The sequence below is a fragment of the Oncorhynchus kisutch genome, linkage group LG15 (genome assembly GCF_002021735.2).
Source record: "Oncorhynchus kisutch isolate 150728-3 linkage group LG15, Okis_V2, whole genome shotgun sequence".
NCBI classification, from domain to species: Eukaryota; Metazoa; Chordata; class Actinopteri; order Salmoniformes; family Salmonidae; genus Oncorhynchus; species Oncorhynchus kisutch.
Genome location: NC_034188.2, coordinates 33,207,373 through 33,229,197, shown reverse-complemented (window position 1 = coordinate 33,229,197; position 21,825 = coordinate 33,207,373). Strand labels below are relative to the sequence as shown.

Sequence of the window (21,825 nt, the reverse complement as noted above, 5' to 3'; positions counted from 1 at the left end):
ACAGTTGGCACAATGCATTCGGGCAGGTAACGTTCTCCTGGCACCCGCCAAACCCAGATTTGTCCGTCGGCCTGCCAGAAGGTGAAGTGTGATTCATCACTCCAGAGAACGGTTTCTCCAGTTTCCACTGCTCCAGAGTCCAATGGCGGTGAGCTTTACACCACTCCAGTCGATGCTTGGGATTGCGCCTGGTGATCTTAGGCTTGTATGTGGCTGCTCAGCCATGGAAACCCAATTCATGAAGCTCCCGACGAACAGTTATTTTGCTGACGTTGCCTCCAGAGACAGTTTGTAATTTGGTAGCGGGTGTTGCACCTGAGGACACATGGTTTTTACGCACTATGCGCTTCAGCATTTGGAGGTCCCGTTCTGCACGCTTGTGTGGCCTACCACTTCGCGGTTGAGTCGTTGTTGCTCTTAGACGTTTCCACTTCACAATAACAGCACGTACAGTTGACCAGGGCAGCTCTAGCAGGGCAGACATTTGGCAAACTGACTTGCTGGAAAGTTGGCATCCTATGAAGGTGCCACGCTGAAAGTCACTGAGCTCTTCAGTACGGACCATTCTACTGCCAAAGTTTGTCTATGGAGATTGCATGGCTGTGCCCTCATTTTTATACACCTGTCAGGAACGGTTGTGGATGAAATAGCTGAATGCGTGTCCACATACTTTTGGCCATGTAGTGTATTAGGTGGTATGAAATACTAAAGCTTATATGTATGACTGTATAAAGTGGAGCTCATATTCAGCATATACTGCACCTTGCCTCTGTAAGTAGTGAGATAGATACGCGCAGCCGCGTTGGCCTCCAGTACTCTACTAGTCAGTAGTTACAAAGTAGTATATTTAGCTGTCTGATCATTGTTATGTGTGCAAAATCAATTACGTGTCTAAATAGGTCATTTACAGCCCAGCAGTCAGTTGTGTGTGTGTGCGTCTGTGTGCGTGCGTGTGGGTGCGTGTGTGTTCGTGTGTGTGTGCGTGTGTGTTCGTGTGTGTGTGCGTGTGTGTGTGTGCGTGTGTGAAACAGTTCATCCCAACTGAGTGATGAAAAACCATCCGGTCGTAACGCACCGCACGACAAGTAGCCTATACCGTAGCCTACAATGGGTTTGGATGCGTTGTAACTTTTTTTAGGGCTCTCCGGTGATAACAATAGTAGGTTTTATTTTTCATGTTTGTATAACCTGTTTATATATATATACTTACTACCTCGTGAATAAAACACACGGGCGCGTGAGGTTGCGCCGGAGGTGGGGGCGGGACAACCGAAGTTCTCAATGTCGGAGAGCGCGCGCTGACATCAACCTCCCCACGCGCAGCGCCCAGAAAAACATCGCTCTAAATTTTACCAATCAACTCCTGCAGTCTGTTTACCAAATTGTCCTACTTTTTTTATATACGAGACATTCCCAGAGCACCGAGGTGTAGATGAATCCTTCCGGAATAGTCACCGTGGTGCTTCTGCTGGTGGTCCTGACAGCGCAAGGTAAGATAAGCTTTATGAAGACGTGGGGATGTCGGAGAGTTTGGGGAGAGCGGAACCAACTCGCAACAGAAGAGAGCTGAGCGCTACTGCAGACTTCGCATAGTATAATATAGGCTATTCAGTACACAGATACATCGATTGTTTATCCTATTTATGCGTGTTCTGTCTTGTTGTAAACAGTTGAAGTTGTTGTTGGGGTTTTCTTTCTGATTGTGCGACGCACTAGAAACCCCGTCTTTCAATCCGCAGCATGTCCCATAGGAAACATCTCCCGACAGAAATGCACGGAATACATTGTAAAGATGGCTGTGTTGGCATGTTTTATCTTTTCAAACGAAGTAATTGTCTTTGCGTGCGATTCTGTGGTAGCCTAACTTGGAGAATAAACTGAAACCTCATAAATATATATTTTGTTATAGGCTACAAAAGTTGGGCAAAAACGCAACGCGATCTATTCAGATAAACATAATATAACGGTATGCGAAGGCTACGGATCGTCGTCCCAGGGGATGAGCTGTGCTGGTGACACGTCACATCATTAATATACTATACAGTAGGCCAACGTCAGCCCTCTAACTACCATAGACAACCCATCCGCACCGCGCGCATTCACGCGTTATGTTTCCAAACCGAACTAAGTTGCACGTAGTCGACCCTAGCCTTGAACATTGTGCATCATACACACGGGTTTGTCTATACCTGAGTTAAATATAACGGTCCATGTCAGAGCTGTGGTTGAACTCACACGTGCATGTAATCTGGACTGTTTGGGGTGAGGTACTCCTACATCTCATTTGATCTCTCTGCATTCCATCGGTCTATGTCTGTTCTGTTCTCTTCTACTGTAACTTTGTTGTTCCATCGTGTTCTGCTGTTCTGTTGAGTCATTCTGCTGTTCCACTCTGTTCTCTTCTGTCCCGTACCACGGCGTTCTGTCCTTTGTTCTCATCTCGGTGCCCAGGTCTGGTTCTGGTTCTATCCATCTCTCAATATGTTGTTTGTGTGTCTTTCTCTCTCCGTGTGTGTGTAAGACGCTTCCTGTAAGGCCCTCATCCTCGTGTGTTGGTTAAGGGCGTTCTGAACCTGTGTGTGTCTGTTCCCGAACCGGCTCCCTGCAGACTTCCCAGGGGAAAGTGCTTTACAGTCCCACCAAGGATATTTATAATTAACTCAAGATACCGTAGTTCATCTGTGTCTTTTACAGTGGGAGCAAATGACGTATAGTGGGCAGAACAAGCAAGGAGATGGACAAAGCCAAGCTCAAGCTTGCGAGATCCTATTGGCGCGTTGTAGCATGTATTTGCGTAGTGGGCTTGTGCATTCGACCTTGCACTCCTAAACAACGCAATATTTTGACATTTTGGCAAAGCTTCAAGTCTATAAAACTTAGTGCAGTGTGTTTGTAACAGATTCTAGTTTGGGGAACATAAAAATGCATTGAGATCAGATGTTTCATCAAAAGAATGTGTAGAATGTCGGACCAGTTTTACCTAGTTCCATCCTCTCCCACTAACAGTGACTGGACTTCCTCTCACTACCATATTTGGTGATGAGAAAACGTTCTAAACGGATGCTTCAGCTTTATAGCCCCTGTGGCTTGTCTGGGTTTCCCCTTCTGTCTGTGGTCCCACTGTAGCAGCCTGTGAGAGACTGGGACTCACAACTCTCTCTAGCGAGACGGGCGGGCGCAAGCCAGATATGGTGTTATTATAAACTGTGCCAAGTGGTTTACGGTAATATACTGTTTCTAGGCTATCCACCTGGCATCAGATTATCCAGATTACACTCTTACAAAGAAGGTGCTCGAAACTGAAAGGGTTATTCGGCTGTCCCTATAGGAGAACCCTTTGAAAATAATCAAATACTCCTGCTTTTACTTTTAGATACACTCTTAGAAAAAGGTTCTGAAAGGGTTCTTCAGCTGTCCCCATAGGAGAACCCTTTTTGCTTCCAGGTAGAACCCACTGTGGAAAGGGTTCTACATGGAACCCAACAGGGTTATCCTATGGGGACAGCTGAAGAGCCCCTTTGGAAGAGTGTAAATACGAGTAAAAGTAGGAGAAAATGAGTAGGTTTTCATCTTGAGTGCTGTATGGGTGACTTGTGCTGTTTGACATTAACATGGACACCTACCTCTCCCCTCCTCTCTCTCTCTTCCTCTCCCCTCTGACTACCTCTCCCCTCCTCTCTCTCTCTTCCTCTCCCCTCTGACTACCTCTCCCCTCCTCTCTCTCTTTACCTCTCTCCTACCCTCTCTCTCTTTCTCCCCCCTCTGCCTACCTCTCCCCTCCTCTCTCTCTCTCCCCCCGCACCCTACCTCTCCCCTCCTCTCTCTCTTCCTCTCCCCTCCTCTCCCCTCCTCTCTCTCTCTTCCTCCCCACTCTGCCTACCTCTCCTCTCTCTCTTCCTCCCCCTCTGCCTACCTCTCCTCTCTCTTCCTCTCCCCTCTGTCTACCTCTCCCCTCCTCCCTCTGCCTACCTCTCTTCTGACTACCTCTCCCCTTCTCTCTCTCTTCCTCCCCCCTCTGCCTACCTCTCCCCTCCTCTCTCTCTCTTCCTCCCCCTCTGCCTACCTCTCCCCTCCTCTCTCTCTTCCCCCCCCCCCTCTGCCTACCTCTCCCCTCCTCTCTCTCTCTTCCTCCCCCTCTGCCTACCTCTCCCCTCCTCTCTCTCTCTTCCTCCCCCCTCGGCCTACCTCTCCCCTCCTCTCTCTCTCTTCCTCCCCCCTCGGCCTACCTCTCCCCTCCTCTCTCTCTTTCCCCCCCCCTCTGCCTACCTCTCCCCTCCTCTCTCTCTTCCTCCCCCTCTGCCTACCTCTCCCCTCCTCTCTCTCTCTTCCTCCCCCCTCGGCCTACCTCTCCCCTCCTTTCTCTCTTCCTTCCTCTCTGCCTCCCCCTTGTCCCCTCCACCCAGGCGGAGTGGTGAATGTGTGGGCTTTGTCTCAGTCAGGGCTGTATCCTGGTCAATGTGTAGATTAGAGTGTTCATGACAGTACACCTCTCAGAGGGGGTCCATCCAGCCTCCCATACTGAGGCATTACAACAGGTATTGTCTCCTCTGTAACAGAGGAATTGCTGATCCTGCGGTCAATGGATTTGAGGTATATATCGTGAGGGACAGAGGCTGGATGAGGGAATTTGGAAGTAAGGAATGACAGATAGGCAGAAAGAGGTAGTCAGAGTTATGTGTATTCACAATATTCAACGTGTGTTTTATAAAGAGTCTACTCCCAAAGTCCTACTTCTGGTCTTACTAAACTCAACCCTCAGTCTATGCCTTATCTCTGTGCCTAGACTGAAATTGAAGCCTAGTAAAGCCTATGGGCCTATTGCAACCATTGTTGGATATATTATCTCCAGGTGATTTCTCGTCGAACTATCAATACCCGCTAAAATCACACCGCATAGATGATCTCAATTGCTTCCAAAAGTTCCGGCTCCCTAAAAGCCAAGCTAAGTATGAGGTCGGTCCTGCTTTCTCCCCAAATTTTCCAAGACATGTTTGCCCTCTACAGAGTATCTTCTTCGGAGGAAATAAACTTAGTAATCGAGCAGACTAAGGAGTGATGTTGTTAGTCATTCAGTACAACGGAAATAAAGTTATTTCTCAGGAATTAAATCATTTTTGGTATTTTAGAGTATTAGGTATGAACTATTTTAGATGAATTACCAGCCTTGTGTTTCTCAATGTTCCTGATAGATCGATATTAAATAAAGCCGAAGTTTATTGGTCGCATACACAGTTTAGCAGATGCTATAACAGGTGCAGCAAAATGCTTGTGTTTCTAGCTCCTAACAGTGCAGTAACATTTCAAACAAGTAAACAAATAATAAATATTCAAAAACTAGAAACAAGAAATCAAGAATGTCAGAATGAATCCAATTAACGACCCAAATAACACTATCATTGATCTAAATGCAAGCTATGCATATAAAGACCAACATACAGTGTTCAGACCCCTTGACTTTTTCCAAATGTTGTTACGTTACAGCCTTATTCTAAAATGTATTACATCGTTTCCCCCCTCATCAATCTACACACAATACCCCATAATGACAAAGCAATAACAGGTTTCTAGAAATGTTTGCAAATGTATTAATAATAAAACCACGAAATGTTACATTTACATAAGTATTCAGACCATTTATTCAGTACTTTGTTGATGCACCTTTGGCAGTGATTGCAGCCTCAAGTCCTCTTGGGTATGACGCTACAAGCTTGGCACACCTGTATTTGGGGAGTTTCTCCCATTCTTCTCTGCAGATCCTCTAAAGCTCTGCCAGATTGGATGGGGAGCGTCGCTGCACAGCTATTTTCAGGTCTCTCCAGAGATGTTTGATCAGGTTCATGTTCGGGCTCTGGCTGGGCCATCCAGAGACTAGTCCCGAAGCTACTCCAGTGTTGTCTTGGCTGTCTGCTTAGAATCGTTGTCCTGTTGGAAGGTGAATCTTTGCCCCAGTCTGAGGTCCTGAGCGCTCTGGAGCAGGTTTTCATCAAGGATCTCTGTACTTTGCGCTGTTCATCTTTCCCTTGATCCTGACTAGTCTCCCAGTTTCTGCTACTGAAAAACATCCCTACAGCATGATGCTGCCACCACCATGCTTCACCGTATGGATGGTGCCAGGCTTCTTCCAGACGTGACACTTGGCATTCAGGCCAAAGAGTTCAATCTTGGTTTCATCAGACCAGAGAATCGTGTTTCTCATGTCTGAGAGTTCTTTAGTTCTTTAGGTGCCTTTGGCTCTCATGTGCTTTTTTTCTGTCTGGCCACTCTACCATAAAGGCCTGATTGGTGGAGTGCTGCAGAGATGGTTGTCCTGGAAGGTTCTTCCATCTCCACAGAGGAACTCTGAAGCTGTCAGAGTGACCATCGGGTTCTTTCTCCCCCAATTGTTGAATTTGGCCGGGCGGCCAGCTCCAAGAAGAGTCTTGGTGGTTCCAAATTTCTTCCATTTAAGAATTATGGAGGCCACTGTGTTCTTGGGGACCTCAATGCTGCAGAAATGTTTTGGTACCCTTCCCCAGATCTGTACCTCGACACAATCCTGTCTCGGAGCTCTAGGGACAATCCCTTTGTCCTCATGGCTTGGTTTTTGCTCTGACATGCACTGTCAACTGTTGGACCTCATATAGTCATGTGTGTTCCTTTCCAAATCATGTCCAATCAATTGAATTTACCACAGGTGGACTCCAATCAAGTTGTAGAAACATCTCAAGGATGATCAATGTAAACAGGATGCATCTGAGCTCAATTTCAAGTCTCATAGTAAAGGGTCTGAATACTTATGTAAATAAGGTTTTTGTATTTATTTTTAATACATTTGCAAACATTTCTAAAAACATATTTTTGCTTTATCATTCCAGGGTATTGTGTGCAGAGTGATGAGGAAATCATGTATTTAATCCATTTTAGAATAAGGCTGTAATGTAACAAAATGTGGAAAAAGTCAAGGGGTCTGAATACTTTCTGAATGCACTGTATGTAGTTAGAATGATATATACAGCAGTAGATTTATTACCATGAAGAATCCAGCAGGTAACTATGTGGTGGGTATAAATAGTGTAACAAAAATGGAATGTACATTAGTATATATCATAGAATGAGCTATATGAGAATACACTATATGAATAACCAATGTGAATAACTGTAGGAAATGTCAAGGGAAGTGTTTAATGTCTCTATTTACATGGAACAGCAGTGTTGGCTGTGTGTGTGTGTGTGTGTGTGTGTCTGGAATTAATCCGTCTGGAATTAAACTCGCTTGACACGGTAACATGAGATCAACTGATCTGCTGGTTTATCCTTGTGGGTTTTTGGTTGCTAGCAAGTTTTGTCTTAACACGCAGGTGCATGCAATCTCCCGTTAGTAGTATTTTAAGCAGTACAGTGCCTATACACAGATGCAAGTTCTGCCTGTTGGTTCCAATGGGCCAAATCAAATAGCTTCATCTTCACCAACCCTTCTCCAAACCCTTACATCCAGCCCCAGTCTTATGTCTGGACACTTGCAAAGCAGTGCTGCGCTTCTCAGTGGTGCCTCTCCCACAACCCCTACAGTAAAACTGCCGCCCAATTTGCCTTTTCATGGTGTGTGTGTGTCTACGTGTGTTTGTGTGTGCGTTTATGTGTGTGTGTGTATTAGCGACCCTTTGGTCTAAGACACACGCACACACATGCACACACACGTACACACGCAGACACACACACACAGGCAATGTTAAGTGGACCAACGGTTAAATCTCATTCATATTGTGCAAATGTCCTTTCTAGTTGTACTGTGGCCAACATTAGCAGCCATGCATTTAGCTAAGTGGCCAATACTGGCCTCGGTGCTTATAGACACAGCATGCCTTTATGGATGTTAGTTCAGTTCACTCCACATCCAGAATGTTTAGTATGTTCGGAGAAACTCAACCTCGACCTCCACTCCTAATTGCATCACCGCGACTTGGCTGCATACGTACATTTATGAATCATGATGCATACGCCACTGTGTATTCAACTCAACAATACTCACTGCGTGTGTTCATGTTACACACATTTAAGGAATCTGTAGATGCTGTTGTGTGTGGGCAGTTCAGACTATCCAGATTACACTCCTAGAAAAAAAAATGCTATCTAGAACCTGAAAGGGATTCTTCGGCTGTCCCCATAGGAGTACCCTTTGAAGAACCCTTTTTGGTTACAGGTGGAACCCTTCCCACTGAGGGTTCTACATGGAAGTCAAAAGGGTTCTTCCTGGAACCAAAAAGAGTTATCTTATGGGGACAGCGAACCCTTTTGGAACCCTTTTTCTCTAAGAGTGTACGTCTCCTGTGGAATCCCATCCAAGTAAACCGACGTGCCCGTGTCTCTGAGTGTGTGTGTCCCTGGCGTGGGGCAGTTGGAGTGTGAGAGGTTCAGTGAAAATGTTTTGGGACAGGAAATGGCATTTTTGTTGTTGTCAGAGATATGCTATAAACTCCCGGTGACCTCAGTTAGCAGGGTTACTAAATAGTTGGCTAGCAGACATTAGCATCAGCTCCTCACTGTGACATTCTGCATGCAACAGGGATCAGTATGAGGAGTATGGTATATAGGAGGGTGGATGGACAGAGAGGCCACACGCGTGAATGTGCGCACGCACGTTTGCTGAGACACACACGCAGGCGCACACTATGCTCGATTGGATGGTCACACATCCACTAGTCACACTCATTCTCTAGTGAATCATAAAGCATGTCCCAGACAGACCCAATGTAACACTCTGAAGACAACAAACGCTATCTCCTCTCTTCTTTCTCTCTCTCTCTCCCTCTGTCTTTCTCCCATCCCCTCCCTCTCACTCTCTCTCTCACAAACGCACGCACAAACACGCACACTCACTCGCGCACTCATTCGTGCACGCCTGCTCACAAGTGCACACACACACACACACACACACACACACACACACACACACACACACACACACACACACACACACACACACACACACACACACACACACACACACACACACACACACACACACACACACACACACACACACACAAACTCTCTCTCTCTCTCTCAGACCAGTCAGAGCCTTCAGCTTATTATTGGACGTAATTAGTTCCTTGGGAGCGTGCAATATGCAGTCTCATGCCTCGTGGTCGATCATTGTCAAGCGCTCTCTTGATCAAAGGGCTCTCAGCCAATGAGGCTTCAGGTCTCTGGAGCTCTCTGCTCTGTTAACACATTGTTGAACACTGTTTGGCTTCTTAACTGCAAATCTATGTGCCCCGTTTGAACGGACCTCTATGTGTCCGCTTAGTGTTTTCTAAGAGCTGCCTCTGAGGGTTATTCTTAGTTTATCTGGACTGAGATTCGGGAAGAAGAGTTGGTGAATTGGTAGGAGGACCCAAGTCCTCGTGCTCTTCCTCAATCATATCTACACTTCTGTTTCTGAGTGTTTCTGTTTCCATACAGCACACAAACACACACAAACACACACCCTTGCGTCTTGACTGAGCCACGTTTAATAGGAAGGCTGCCCGTTTCTATCACAGTGATTTTTACCAGAAGTTAACAAGTGAGAGGCTATGTAAGAAACCTTCCAATCTACACAGAGATTAAGGAAGAAGGATGAAGGGGAGGGGGGGGGGGGGGAGAAGCGGAGGAAATATATTAATTTTATTGTTCAGTGCGAACAAAAGGTCCAATTAATGAACAGATTATAATTTCCCTCGTTTCCCCTACCCAATTAGGGACTTAAACGAGGTTCTCAGAGCGCAGCCAATCAGGGACCAGTGCTGTGTTTTAACGTCGGCAGGTAGCGAAAGCAGAAATTACAGCCGTCCACTTTGCTCTCTCTGGAGAGCGGCTTTTTCATTAAGCTCTAAGACTCGGCAGCGCTCGGCGCCGCTTCAAGTGACCTCAGGAAACTTCGTGACCGTACAAACTTCTTCAGAGTTTATTACTTTTACATGGAGCTTTAGGGACTGGCTGCTGTGGAAAATGTTCGAAGTTTTGAGGAGACGTTTGAGCCACATTTAGCCACATTTGACATTTGAGCCTATTTTCATTTTGGTCGTTTAGCAGATGCTCTTATCTAGAGTGACTTACAGTCATTGTATTCACCTAAGCTAGATAAAACGGTCACATAGCTTTTGCTAACTCCATTGTCAAGCCAAACATGTTTTGTAAGACAACCTCCATAAGGAGTTGGCAATGGTGAGAGAGAATATATATGCTTGGCATATATAAAAATGCATTAAAAAACCATTAAGTGATCTGTTAATGGACATAGGCACGAGGACTGTATGACCTAAAAGGACGGAATAGATCTTGAGTAAAAATGACATCAGTGAGACGACTCATGTTGAAATTCTACTCATCATGTTACTGTTGAGCACACCAGAGTCACATTGGCCAAAGAGAAATCCCCAAGTCATCTGCTACCGTCTTCAACATCCTTTCAAGATGTACAAGATGACAAGACAGTTTTGAGCCAGGTCATGTTTGAAGGATTGTGTGTTGTGTATCCGAATTTCAGGCCCGTGTGTGTGTGATAATGTACGGCAGATGTTGAGTGGTACACTATATATATAAATGTTTGTTGACACCCCTTCAATTGAGTGGATTCGGCTATTTCAGCCACACCCGTTGCTGACAGGTGTATAAAATCGAGTACACCGCCATGCAATCTCCATAGACAAACATTGGCAGTAGGGTGGCCTTACTGAAGAGCTCAGTGACTTTCAACGTGGCACCATCATAGGATGCCACCTTTCCCAACAAGTCAGTTCATCAAATTTCTGCCCTGCTAGAGCTGCCCCGAGAGAAGAGAGAGACTGGTGATCTTTCAAAGGCTGTGTTCAATTAACCATGAGAGAGATGGACGGAAAGGAAGGAGAGAGAGAGGGAAAAGAATGAAGGAAGAGAGTGGGTGGGCAAGAAGAGGAAATTGAGAAGAAGAGAGTAAGAGTGAAGGTCAGAGAGAGAGAGAGAGAGAGGGGGGAATTAAGAGACTGGTGTCCTTTGAAGCCGGGGCCGAGGCGGGGGTGGAGAGGGGCGGAGGGATGTCCCAAGTGAGGCATGATTTTCTGCTCGGACAGGCGTGGGCTCCATGCATCTTCCCGGCAGCCAAGTCACCAGCGGGGGAGTTTTTTTTGCAGGTCACTAAATGACCTTCAGTCCTATTTTGCAGGTACACTCAGAATTTAATAGAGTCGGGTAGACAACACACGCACGCACGCACACACACACACACACACACACACACACACACACACACACACACACACACACACACACACACACACACACACACACACACACACACACACTGCGTTCCAGTCTGGTGGGATTTACTAAAAGCTTCCACTTGCCTTCCTACGTAGAAACAGCTCCAATGTGAGACTCTTCACACACCATAGTTCAATCAGCCACAACCTTCTAGTTTCTCTCCATCCGCAGCAAAGAGCCATTGATTAAAACCTTAATGTGGACAAAGTGATGAAAAACTCATGTTCACCTCAAAGTCCTCTTCGTTAAAGCCTGACAAGGGAGAATCTCTTTATGGTAATGATTTTAAAAGCCACCCTACTATTTTGTAGAAGGACTGCTCCGGTGAAGATTATCTTTGTCCTCTCCTCTCCTCTCCTCCCTCTCTCTCTCTCTCTCTCTCTCTCTCTCTCTCTCTCTCTCTCTCTCTCTCTCTCTCTCTCTCTCTCTCTCTCACTCTCACTCTCACTCCCTCCCCCCTCTCCTCTCAGGCTGTCTGTCGTCTAAGGGGGAAGACAGGCTGTTCAGGAATTTATTCAGGCGATACAACCAGTTCATCAGACCCGTGGAGAATGTCTCTGACCCTGTCACCGTGGAGTTTGAGGTCTCCATATCCCAGCTGGTCAAAGTGGTGAGACTCACGACTCATTATTGCATCATTACTGGAGCAAATAAGGACATCACTTTGCCTATTTATTTGACCTAATTACTTACAGGCTATGACATCATGTACATTTTCTTTCAATCTCTTGTCAGGATGAAGTCAATCAGATTATGGAGACCAATTTATGGCTGAGACATGTAAGTCAAGTTATCTGATATCAGAAGTTCAGTCTATACCCCTTAGTACCCCAGTTGAAGCACTGTTAAATGTTTTGTTGCAGGTCTGGAATGACTACAAACTGAAATGGGTTCCCATCGAGTATGACGGACTTGAGTTCATTCGTGTGCCCTCCAATAAGATATGGAGGCCGGACATCGTCCTCTACAACAAGTGAGCTCAATCTCTTAACTCTGTAGGTTATTTTGCAGGGGCACAACAATCACTGGGGACGGGTGGGGGATGGACGGACGGGGGCATTTTGGTCCCCACCAGTTTTATAATTGTAATGTGATAGAAAACGAGGCAACGGTGTGCTTTAGGACCATGCAGATGCCTCCAAGTGGTCAGGTAGGCTGTTTGTAGTGTTTATTTAACTGGATTAAAATAAATATTAATAATATTAACTATGCACCCCCCCACTTCTAAAATCAAAGTTGAGCTCATGTTATTATGTTCTCTTGTTGCTTTTTAGCCATCAGTGCTAAATACTAGGCTAACCATCACCCATTATCTCCTCTCCAGTTGTGGGGTTGTTTTTTTTGCCTTCGCTGCTACATGCTATGCTAACCATCAACCATTTTCTCCTCTTCAGTTTTTTTTTTACCATCAGTGCTAAATGCTACGCTATCATATCTCACCTCTCTTCAGTGCTGTGGGAGATTTCCTGGTTGAGGACAAGACCAAAGCTCTACTGAAGTTTGACGGCACCATCACCTGGATCCCCCCCGCCATCTTTAAATCCTCCTGCCCCATGGACATCACCTACTTCCCCTTCGACTACCAAAACTGCTCCATGAAGTTTGGCTCCTGGACCTACGACAAGGCCAAGATTGACCTAGTGCTCATAGGGTCAAAGGTCAGTAATCCCACTGGTTAGTTAGTTTACTAACTCGTTTTCTAGCTAGTTAGCCACATTAAATTAATGGGTTATATTTGTTGGCTAATTCAATGTGGCTTTATGGTTTTCTTAGTCAATTTCAACCGTAATTACTTCCTGGTGTTTTTTATGACGTAATCTCAGTCAAAGCCCTCTTTATCTCCTTCTAGGATAGAAGTCCTTTGGCTCTGCTTTATGGTTGACATACTATTATCTCCCCATAGGTGAACCTCAAGGACTTCTGGGAGAGTGGCGAGTGGGAGATCATCGACGCGCCGGGCTACAAGCACGACATCAAGTACAACTGCTGTGAGGAGATCTACCCAGACATCACCTACTCTTTCTACATCAGACGCCTGCCTCTCTTCTACACCATCAACCTCATCATCCCCTGTCTCCTCATCTCCTTCCTCACCGTCCTCGTCTTCTACCTCCCCTCTGACTGTGGAGAGAAGGTGACCCTCTGTATCTCTGTCCTCCTGTCCCTCACTGTGTTCCTCCTGGTCATCACTGAGACCATCCCGTCTACATCTCTGGTCATCCCTCTCATCGGGGAGTACCTCCTCTTCACCATGATCTTCGTCACCCTCTCCATCGTCATCACCGTGTTTGTGCTGAACGTCCACTACCGTACGCCTATGACCCACACCATGCCGGCCTGGGTCCGGTCTGTGTTCCTGGGGTTGCTGCCCAAGGTGCTGCTCATGAGGAGGCCTGTAGACCAGGGCTGCCCCTCCTCCTTGGGGAGTGGGAGAGGAGACGGAACAGGAGGTGGGAGTATTGGAGATGGGGGTGTAGGAGGAGGAGCGAGAGGAACGGGGAAGAAGAGGAAGAACAGCATTGGGGGAGGAATAGGGGGCGGGTGTGTGCAGGTGGACGGGGGTGCGGTCACCGCTGAAACAGGGCAGGCGGGGGAGATGAACTGTGTGGAGTACGGCGAAGTGCAGAACAAGCCGAATTTAGCATGTAAGGGGAAAGAGGTGCCCATCCCCACCATACCCCCGGTGGTGCCCCCTCCTGCCCCCTCTGATCCGGACCTATCCAAACTGCCCCGAGCGCTCAGCAGCCCGCCCAAAGTCCAAGCAGTGGTGGCCTTCTCCGTGGTGTCACCAGAGATCAAACAGGCCATCGAGAGTGTCAAGTACATCGCTGAGAACATGAGAACACGCAACAAGGCCAAAGAGGTAGGACGCTTTTACATTGTTTTACAGAGTTAAATTCTCTTCCTTGTGGTTATTACATCATTACCTGTTCTTTAAATTTGGTCCATTTTTATTTAACATTTATTTAACTAGGCAAGCCAATTAAGAAGAAATTCTTATTTACAATGATGGCCTACCAAGAGGCAAAGAGCCTCCTGCGGGGACGGGGGCTGGGATAAAACATTTAAAAGTAGGGCAACACACACATTACGACAAGAGAGACACCACTACACTACATAAAGAGAGTCCTAAGACAACAACACAGCATGGCAGCAACACAACATGAAAACAACACGGTAGCAGCACAACATGGTAGCAGCACAACATGGCAGCAGTACAACTTGGTAGCAACACAAACATGGTACGAACAGGTAGAGACAACGATATGTCACTCGAAGCAGCCACAAGTGTCAGTAAGAGTGTCCATGATTGAGTCTTTGAATGTAGAGATGGAGATAAAACTGTCCAGCTCGACTGTGTTTTGCAGCTCTTTCCAGTCACTAGCTGCAGCAAACTGAAAAGAGGAAATTCCCAGGGATGTGTGTGCTTTGGCGACCTAACAGGATTCTTCTTACCGAACCACATGGAGGTGTTCAGAACAAGGTTAAGGGCAGAGAAAGCTTGTTGGACACTAAGAAAGATTTGTTGTAGAGCATTTAACACAAAATCCAGGGAGGGGCCAGCTGAGCATAAGACTGTATCATCTGCATATAAATGGATGAGAGAGCCTCCTATTGCCTGAGCTATGTTGTTGATGTAATTTGAGAAGAGTGTGGGACCTAGGATCAAGCCTTGGGGTGCTCCTTTGGTGACAGGCAGTGGCTGAGAAAGCAGGTGTCCTGACTTCATACACTGCAGACTTTGAGAGAAGTAGTTAGCAAACCAGGCCAAACACCCGTCAGAGACACCAATAGTCTTTAGCCACCCAAAAGCTTTGGCAGCACACCATTGCTTAGAATCAAGGGCAGCGGTGACATCATTTAGGACCTTTAAGGTTGCAGTGACACATCCACAACCTGAGCAGAAACCAGATTGCATACCAGAGAGAATACTATAGACATCAAGAAAGCCAGTCAAGTTTTTCCAACACTTTTGATATACAGGGCAAGATAGAAATGGACCTATAACAGCTTGATGCACCATGGCTCCCTTCCAAGCACTGGGAACCTCCTCAGAGAGGAGAGGCAGAGTTAAAAAGGCCAGAGATAGGGGCTGCAACCTTAAAGAAGAAAGGAAATAAAGCATCTGACCCAGATGTTTTTTGGGGGTCAAGTTTAAGGAGCTCCTTTAGGGCCTCAGACTCAGTGACCACCTGTAGGGAGAAGCTGTGTAGCGGGCAGGGGGGAAAGAGGGAGGAGCATCAGGGCTAGTCGCATTAGAAGGGGTGGGAGATGAGGAAGTGTTGGACGGGCAAGGAGGCATGGCTGAGCCAAATATAAATCCTGACTTAATGAAGTGGTAATTAAAGAACTCAGCCATACGCTCCTTGTCAATAACAACCACATCATCAACATTAAGGGACATGGGCAGCTGTGAGGAGGAGGGTTTATTCTCCAGGTCTTTCACCGTTTTACAGAACTTCTTGGGGTTAGACCCACAGAGAGAGAACTGCTTCTTAAAGTAACTCACTTTTGCCCTCTGGACAGCCTGAGTGCACTTATTTCTCATTTCCCTGAACGATAGCTCATAAACCTGAATATGTGTGTGCCGAGCCATTCATCTAATGGTGTCCTTGAGGTGGACTAACTCTGCCAGATCACGGTCGAACAGAAAGGTCATTATAGAAAACAACAGACTGATACCTATCAGGATTATTTGTGAGGATAACATCAAGGAGAGTAGCTTTTTCTGGGTGTTTGGAGTTTTACTTTGTGGGATTATTAATAATCTGGGAGAGATTTAGGGAGTCCCATTGTTTTTAGACTTGGTTAGGTGGTTTTAAGCATTTCCCAGTTTAGGTCACCTAGCAGGACAAATTCAGACTTAGTGTAAGGGGCCAGGAGAGAGTTTAGGGCAGGTAGGGTACAGGCCGGTGCTGATGGTGGACGATAACACCCAGCAACAGTCAACAAAGAGCTATTTAAAAGCTTAATGCTTAAAGCCAGAAAATCTAATAGACTTGGTGGAGACAACCGAGCACTGAAGGTGCTCCTTGGTAAAGATTGCTACTCCACCACCTTTGGAAGATCTGTCTTGCCGAAAAAGCTTATAACCAGAAGGTTTAACATCAGTGTTCAGAACACTCTGTGGCAGGGGTACCTGTACCAGACAGCAGGAGACAAGCCAGAGCAGACAGGGAGCAGATCACCAGGTGGGAACCAAGGAGCAGTGTAGCAGCCAATGGGAGAAGCTTTTGTTGGGAAGCTGAGTAGGAGAGGTGGTGTTCAACCTTACCAGACAGGTGCATGCTGAAGCAGGTAAAAAAAAGTCCAACGCGAAAAGCTGAACGAAAAACATTGGGCGAAAACAAAACCAAGATGCCGGTAAAAACGCTAAATTCCAAAGCCAGATCGAACAGCAAATAAAGTTATTGATTATTACCTCGTTATTAGATTTATCTGTTCTTCAGCTATTGGTTATTACATAGTTATTACAGAGTTACCTGTTCTTCAATTATTGCTATTACATAGTTATTACAGAGTTATCTGTTCTTCAGTTATTGGTTATTACCAAGTTATTACACAGTAACTACAGAGAAATGCTATGCAGTGTAAAATGACCCAGCAAGGATCTTCAGGAGAGAATTCTCTGCTGTGACCAAGTGAATGCTTGATTTTGGAAGAAGCTAACCACTTAGCTAGATAGCTAACCAAATGTACAACTACAGAGCATTTAACACATTTTAGACAGTTAACTGAATAGTTGTGACTTCCATACTGTAACTAGATCACCTGGCGCACGCTGCACAACAGTGAGTGACTCACAGGTGAGTGCAATGAAGCACTGATGAGCGTGACGAGGGAAGCAGGTGTGCGTAGTGCTGGGCAGCCTGGCGCCCTCGAGCGCCAGGGAGGGAGAGCGGGAGCAGGCGTGACACAAACAGACCCAACTGAGGCAGTGTATTCTCTGATAGAGAGCCTCCATGGGGAGTTAGTTCTGGTTTCAACCTGGTTTCATCTAAACTGTTAAACCCTTTGTACATGGAGTGTAAAGCTGTTTGTGAGAAAAGCTTTAGTACTCTCACTCTCAATTTCAACTTCAACTGAAGGGGTTCATTGGCATGAGAAACATATGTTTACATTGCCATGGCAAGTGAAATATATAATAAACAAAAGTGAAATAAACAATAGAAATGAACAGTAAATATTACACTCACAGAAGTTCCAAAAGAATAAAGACATTACAAATGTCATATTATGTATATATACAGTGTTGTAACGATGTGCAAATGGTTAAAGTACAAAAGGGAAAATAAATAAACACAAATATAGGTTGTATTTACAATGGTGTTTGTTCTTCACTGGTTGCCCTTTTTTTGTGGTAACAGGTCACACATCTTGCTGCTGTGATGTCACACTGGTATTTCACCCAGTAGATATGGGAGTTCATCAAAATTGGGTTTGTTTTCATATTCTTTGTGGGTCTGTATAATCTGAAGGAAATATGTGTCTCTAATATGGTCATACATTTTCTTAGTAAGGCCTGAGTTCAGTATTGAAATGATGCACACAGAATAGCCGTACACCCAATGGCATTACCACAGCAGGTTGCTTCAGGAAAGAACACACGCCTGGAACACACATGCATGTCAAGTAACACACATACCTGGCCTGACCCAGTATATACGCTATAGGGGCTCAAGGAATACTGGTCCTTTTCTCTCTCTCTGTCTCCCTCGGTCTGTCCCGTTCTCTTGTGGAATGCACATCGTGGTGAGTGTCGACATCTTATGGTAGTCCTCGCAGCCTTTTCAGGAAGGTCAATGATGTGTTTTCACAATAAGTCGAAGGCAAAGAGAGAGGAGAGAGAGAGTGCATTTATTAATACCCTTTTGAACCTTCAACCCTTTCCTCAGATCACTTTCCTTCTTTGTCTTACGATATTTCCAATAGACTTCTATGACCTGTGTGCTTCCCTGTCTTCTGATGAGCTCCTTCTCCCCCTCTCTATTCTCTCCTCTCTCTCTCTCTCTCTCTCTCTCTCTCTCTCTCTCTCTCTCTCTCTCTCTATTCTCTCTCTCTCTCTATCTCTCCTCTCTCTCTTCCTCTCTCTCTCTCTCTCTCTCTTCTCTCTATTCTCTTTCTCTCTCTCTCTTCTCTCTCTCTCTATATATATATTCTCTCTCTTTCTCTCTCTATTCTCTCTCTCTCTCTCTATTCTCTCTATATATATACTCTCTCTATTCTCTATTCTCTCTCTCTATTCTCTCTCTATATATATACTCTCTATATTCTCTGTCTCTCTCTCTCTATTCTCTCCTCTCTCTCTCTATTCTCTCTCTCTATTCTCTCTCTATATATATACTCTCTATATTCTCTCTCTCTCTCTCTATTTTCTCTATATTCTCTCTCTATATATATATATATTCTCTATATTCTCTCTCTATTCTTTCGCTATTCTTTCGCTATTCTCTCTCTCTCTCTCTCTCTCTCTCTCTCTCCAGGTGGAAGATGACTGGAAGTACGTAGCCATGGTGATTGACAGGATCTTCCTGTGGGTGTTTGTGACTGTGTGTATCACTGGAACTCTGGGACTGTTTCTTCAGCCTCTCATCAGCTTCTTCACATGAACCACTACTTTTTCTCCTTTGTTGTCGTTCTGTCTCCGTTGTCCTCTCATTCTCATCAATCTTCCTTTTTTTAACATTCTCTCCCTCTCGCTTCCGTTACTTATTGCCCATTCTACTGGCATCTACTGTCTTCCAGTCCCGAAAGCAGGCAAACTATGAAAAAGACAGCAGTCCAATTTATAAAACAAACCTCATTGTAACCATTGATGTACTGTGAGGCCCTGTTGTTGGGACCACTGCATTGCTATTGCCATTACTACCCATTTATTATGCCGGTAGAGAAGTTGGTTCTCGTTCTAGACATGATGCCAAATGGATCTAGAATCTGTAGCTCTGTGCTGTATGTGGTCAGTGGCTGAGTGAAGGAGTAACTCGATGATGCCTCTTTCTTACTCGACATGTTATGATACTGTAGTCTACTGATCTGTGGATGATATAAATCTGTAATACCTTCAATACTGTGCTATGCTTATGGCTAGGAGTATCTCCTTTCCAGGAACAACTCTATAGGAAATACTCCTGGCCCTGGTTATACTGTATATACGACATATATATATATATGTCGTATATACAGTATTTTCTTATATATATATAATGCATGATTTATGATGCTGATTTTGAATATGGTTTCTGTACAGACATGGTCATGTGACTTTAACATCATTCTCATAAATGTATCATGATAACATGTTTGCATCTCACACTGGGGTTGACATGACACTCAGTGTAAATGTAGCAACTTGTAAAGAGATACTAATGTAAGCTGTAGACTTTACACTCGTACCAGTACACGGGTTGAAAATGGCATATTTGGGCGCTGATACGCGGCTAAATTGGAACGCAGTGGCAGTACAGTAACGTTCTCTAAATGAGGTCAGAGCTCAGGCTCTGTGCTTCACAGCGCTGTATGGGTTTTGACTGACAGCCGCTCTGAACTTCAGCACCACGTGCGACAAGAAGTTGCCGACATCCCTCCCGCTAATTGGGCAACTTTAGCGAATGTTTTGTTGTCTGAGTGAGGGAAATGCTGTAAATGAACAGGACTCGAGAGTATTTTGAAAGATGAGACGTCGATGTCATATAAACTAGCCAAACACCCCGTGAGTCCAAATGTGCAATTCACATTTCCTTATCATAAAACTCATGTCATATACAGTGTCAATGTTTGTGATCACTATGTTTGACGCACAGTTACAAGAAGACATGCTATCGTACCCTGGGTTGTTCTGAACAGAAGGAGCCTATGTTTGCCTGTTGTGAAGAACATTTTCCGCGGCACACACACCTGAATGCACTCATGACTCCATTCTATGCACACCGAATGATGACCTGTTTTTCTGAATTGCGTTGTGAAAGCACTGTAATATCTCATATTTTATAACTTCGCTAGTCATGTTGACAATAGAACAAGCTTCCAAGTTATACCCAGCTGACTCAGATAGTGATTTATTATGGACCGTGTTTGGATTGCGTAAACGGCAACGGTAATTGTGGGATGGCGGGGATGCAGGGTTGTGTTCCAAACAAAACAACTACAAGTGTACTTGTTCTAGTTCCTCAACGGCACATTGAGGGAAAAAAATATATAAAAAAATAAAACCCTTATAGTTGAAGACTCTTCTTTGAGTCATAAAAGGGCATTGAAATGACTCAGGAACTGCACACTCTGGAGAGGGTGTGGCCACTTGGAGACACCAGTTAGTCCCCTCACTCAGACCCAAAGTCATTGTTTTGTCTTATGTTTGCACCTACCCCACATTTTCTAGGAATATTCTTATCGTGTTACGGCATCTATCAGATTTCATTATCAACAAATGCGGGGTCAAAAAGTAGAGTAAATGTAAAAGGCACATAAAATCAACAGTGTAATGTTTGGATTCAGTCTTGTGTCAGGTGAACGGTCGGGTCCTCACCTTTGGGCTACTAATTTCCCCATAATCCCTAAACTGTTCCCTTTCAATTGCTACCATGGTTATGCATATTATGTTCATATTTCTTCTGCGAGAAACATTTGAAATGTATCCCTATCCATATAGTTGTACGAGTGTAAAGGGTTAAATTCCTCTGAGTAAAATGATTTTAAAAAGCCAAGCCTGTCTGGTTGCTTTCATTGACAAGGGACATTGCCTTCAGAAAGTATTCATACCCCTTGACTTATTCCACATTTTGTTTTAGATTTTATATTTGTTGTGTTACAGCCTACATTTAAAATGGATTACATTTATGTCTCTCACCCATCCACACATAATACACCATAATGACAAAGTGAAAACATGTTTTTAGAAATGTTTGCACGTTTATTGAAAATGAAATACAGAAACATCTCATTTACATAAGTATTCACACCCCTGAGACAATCATGAGTAGAAGTACCTTCGGAAGAGATTACAGCTGTGCGTCTAACTGGGTAAGTCTCTAAGAGCTTTCCACACCTGGATTGTGTAACATTTGCCCATTATTATTTTCAAAATTCTTCAAGCTCTGTCAAACTGGTTGTTTATCATTGCTAGACAACCATTTCCAGGTCTTTCCATAGATTTTCAAGTAGATTTAAATCAAAACTCTAACTAGGCCACTCAGGAACATTCCCTGTCTTCATGGTAAGCAACCCCAGTGTATATTTGACCTTGTGTTTTAGGTTATTGTCCTAATTAAAGGTGAATTATTCTCCCAGTGTCTGGTGGAAAGCAGACTGAACCAGGTTTGCCGGTGCTTAGCTCCATTCTATTTATTTTTTATCCTGAAAAACTCCCCAGTCCTTAATGATTACAAGCATACCCATAACACGATGCATCCGCCACTATGCTTGAAAATGTGGAGAGTGGTACTCAGTAATGTGTTGTATTGGATTTGCCACAAACATAACACTTTATTCAGGACAAGAAGTGAATTGCTTTGACACATTTTTTGCAGTATTACTTTAGTGCCTTGTTTTACAGGATGTATGTTTTGGAAT

The 21,825-nt window shown here is 44.8% G+C and overlaps 1 protein-coding gene across 1 annotated transcript; it reads left to right on the top strand.

Moving 5' to 3' along the window:
* Positions 1 to 1,333: 1,333 nt before the first annotated feature.
* Positions 1,334 to 21,087, top strand: LOC109906015 (neuronal acetylcholine receptor subunit alpha-3-like). Its single transcript, XM_020503654.2, has 7 exons — positions 1,334 to 1,490; positions 11,730 to 11,869; positions 11,995 to 12,039; positions 12,123 to 12,232; positions 12,710 to 12,917; positions 13,163 to 14,122; positions 18,744 to 21,087. The coding sequence occupies exons 1-7, from the start codon at positions 1,433 to 1,435 to the stop codon at positions 18,867 to 18,869; spliced, it is 1,647 nt and encodes a 548-aa protein (XP_020359243.1). The 5' UTR covers positions 1,334 to 1,432; the 3' UTR covers positions 18,870 to 21,087.
* The last annotated feature ends 738 nt before the right edge of the window (positions 21,088 to 21,825 follow it).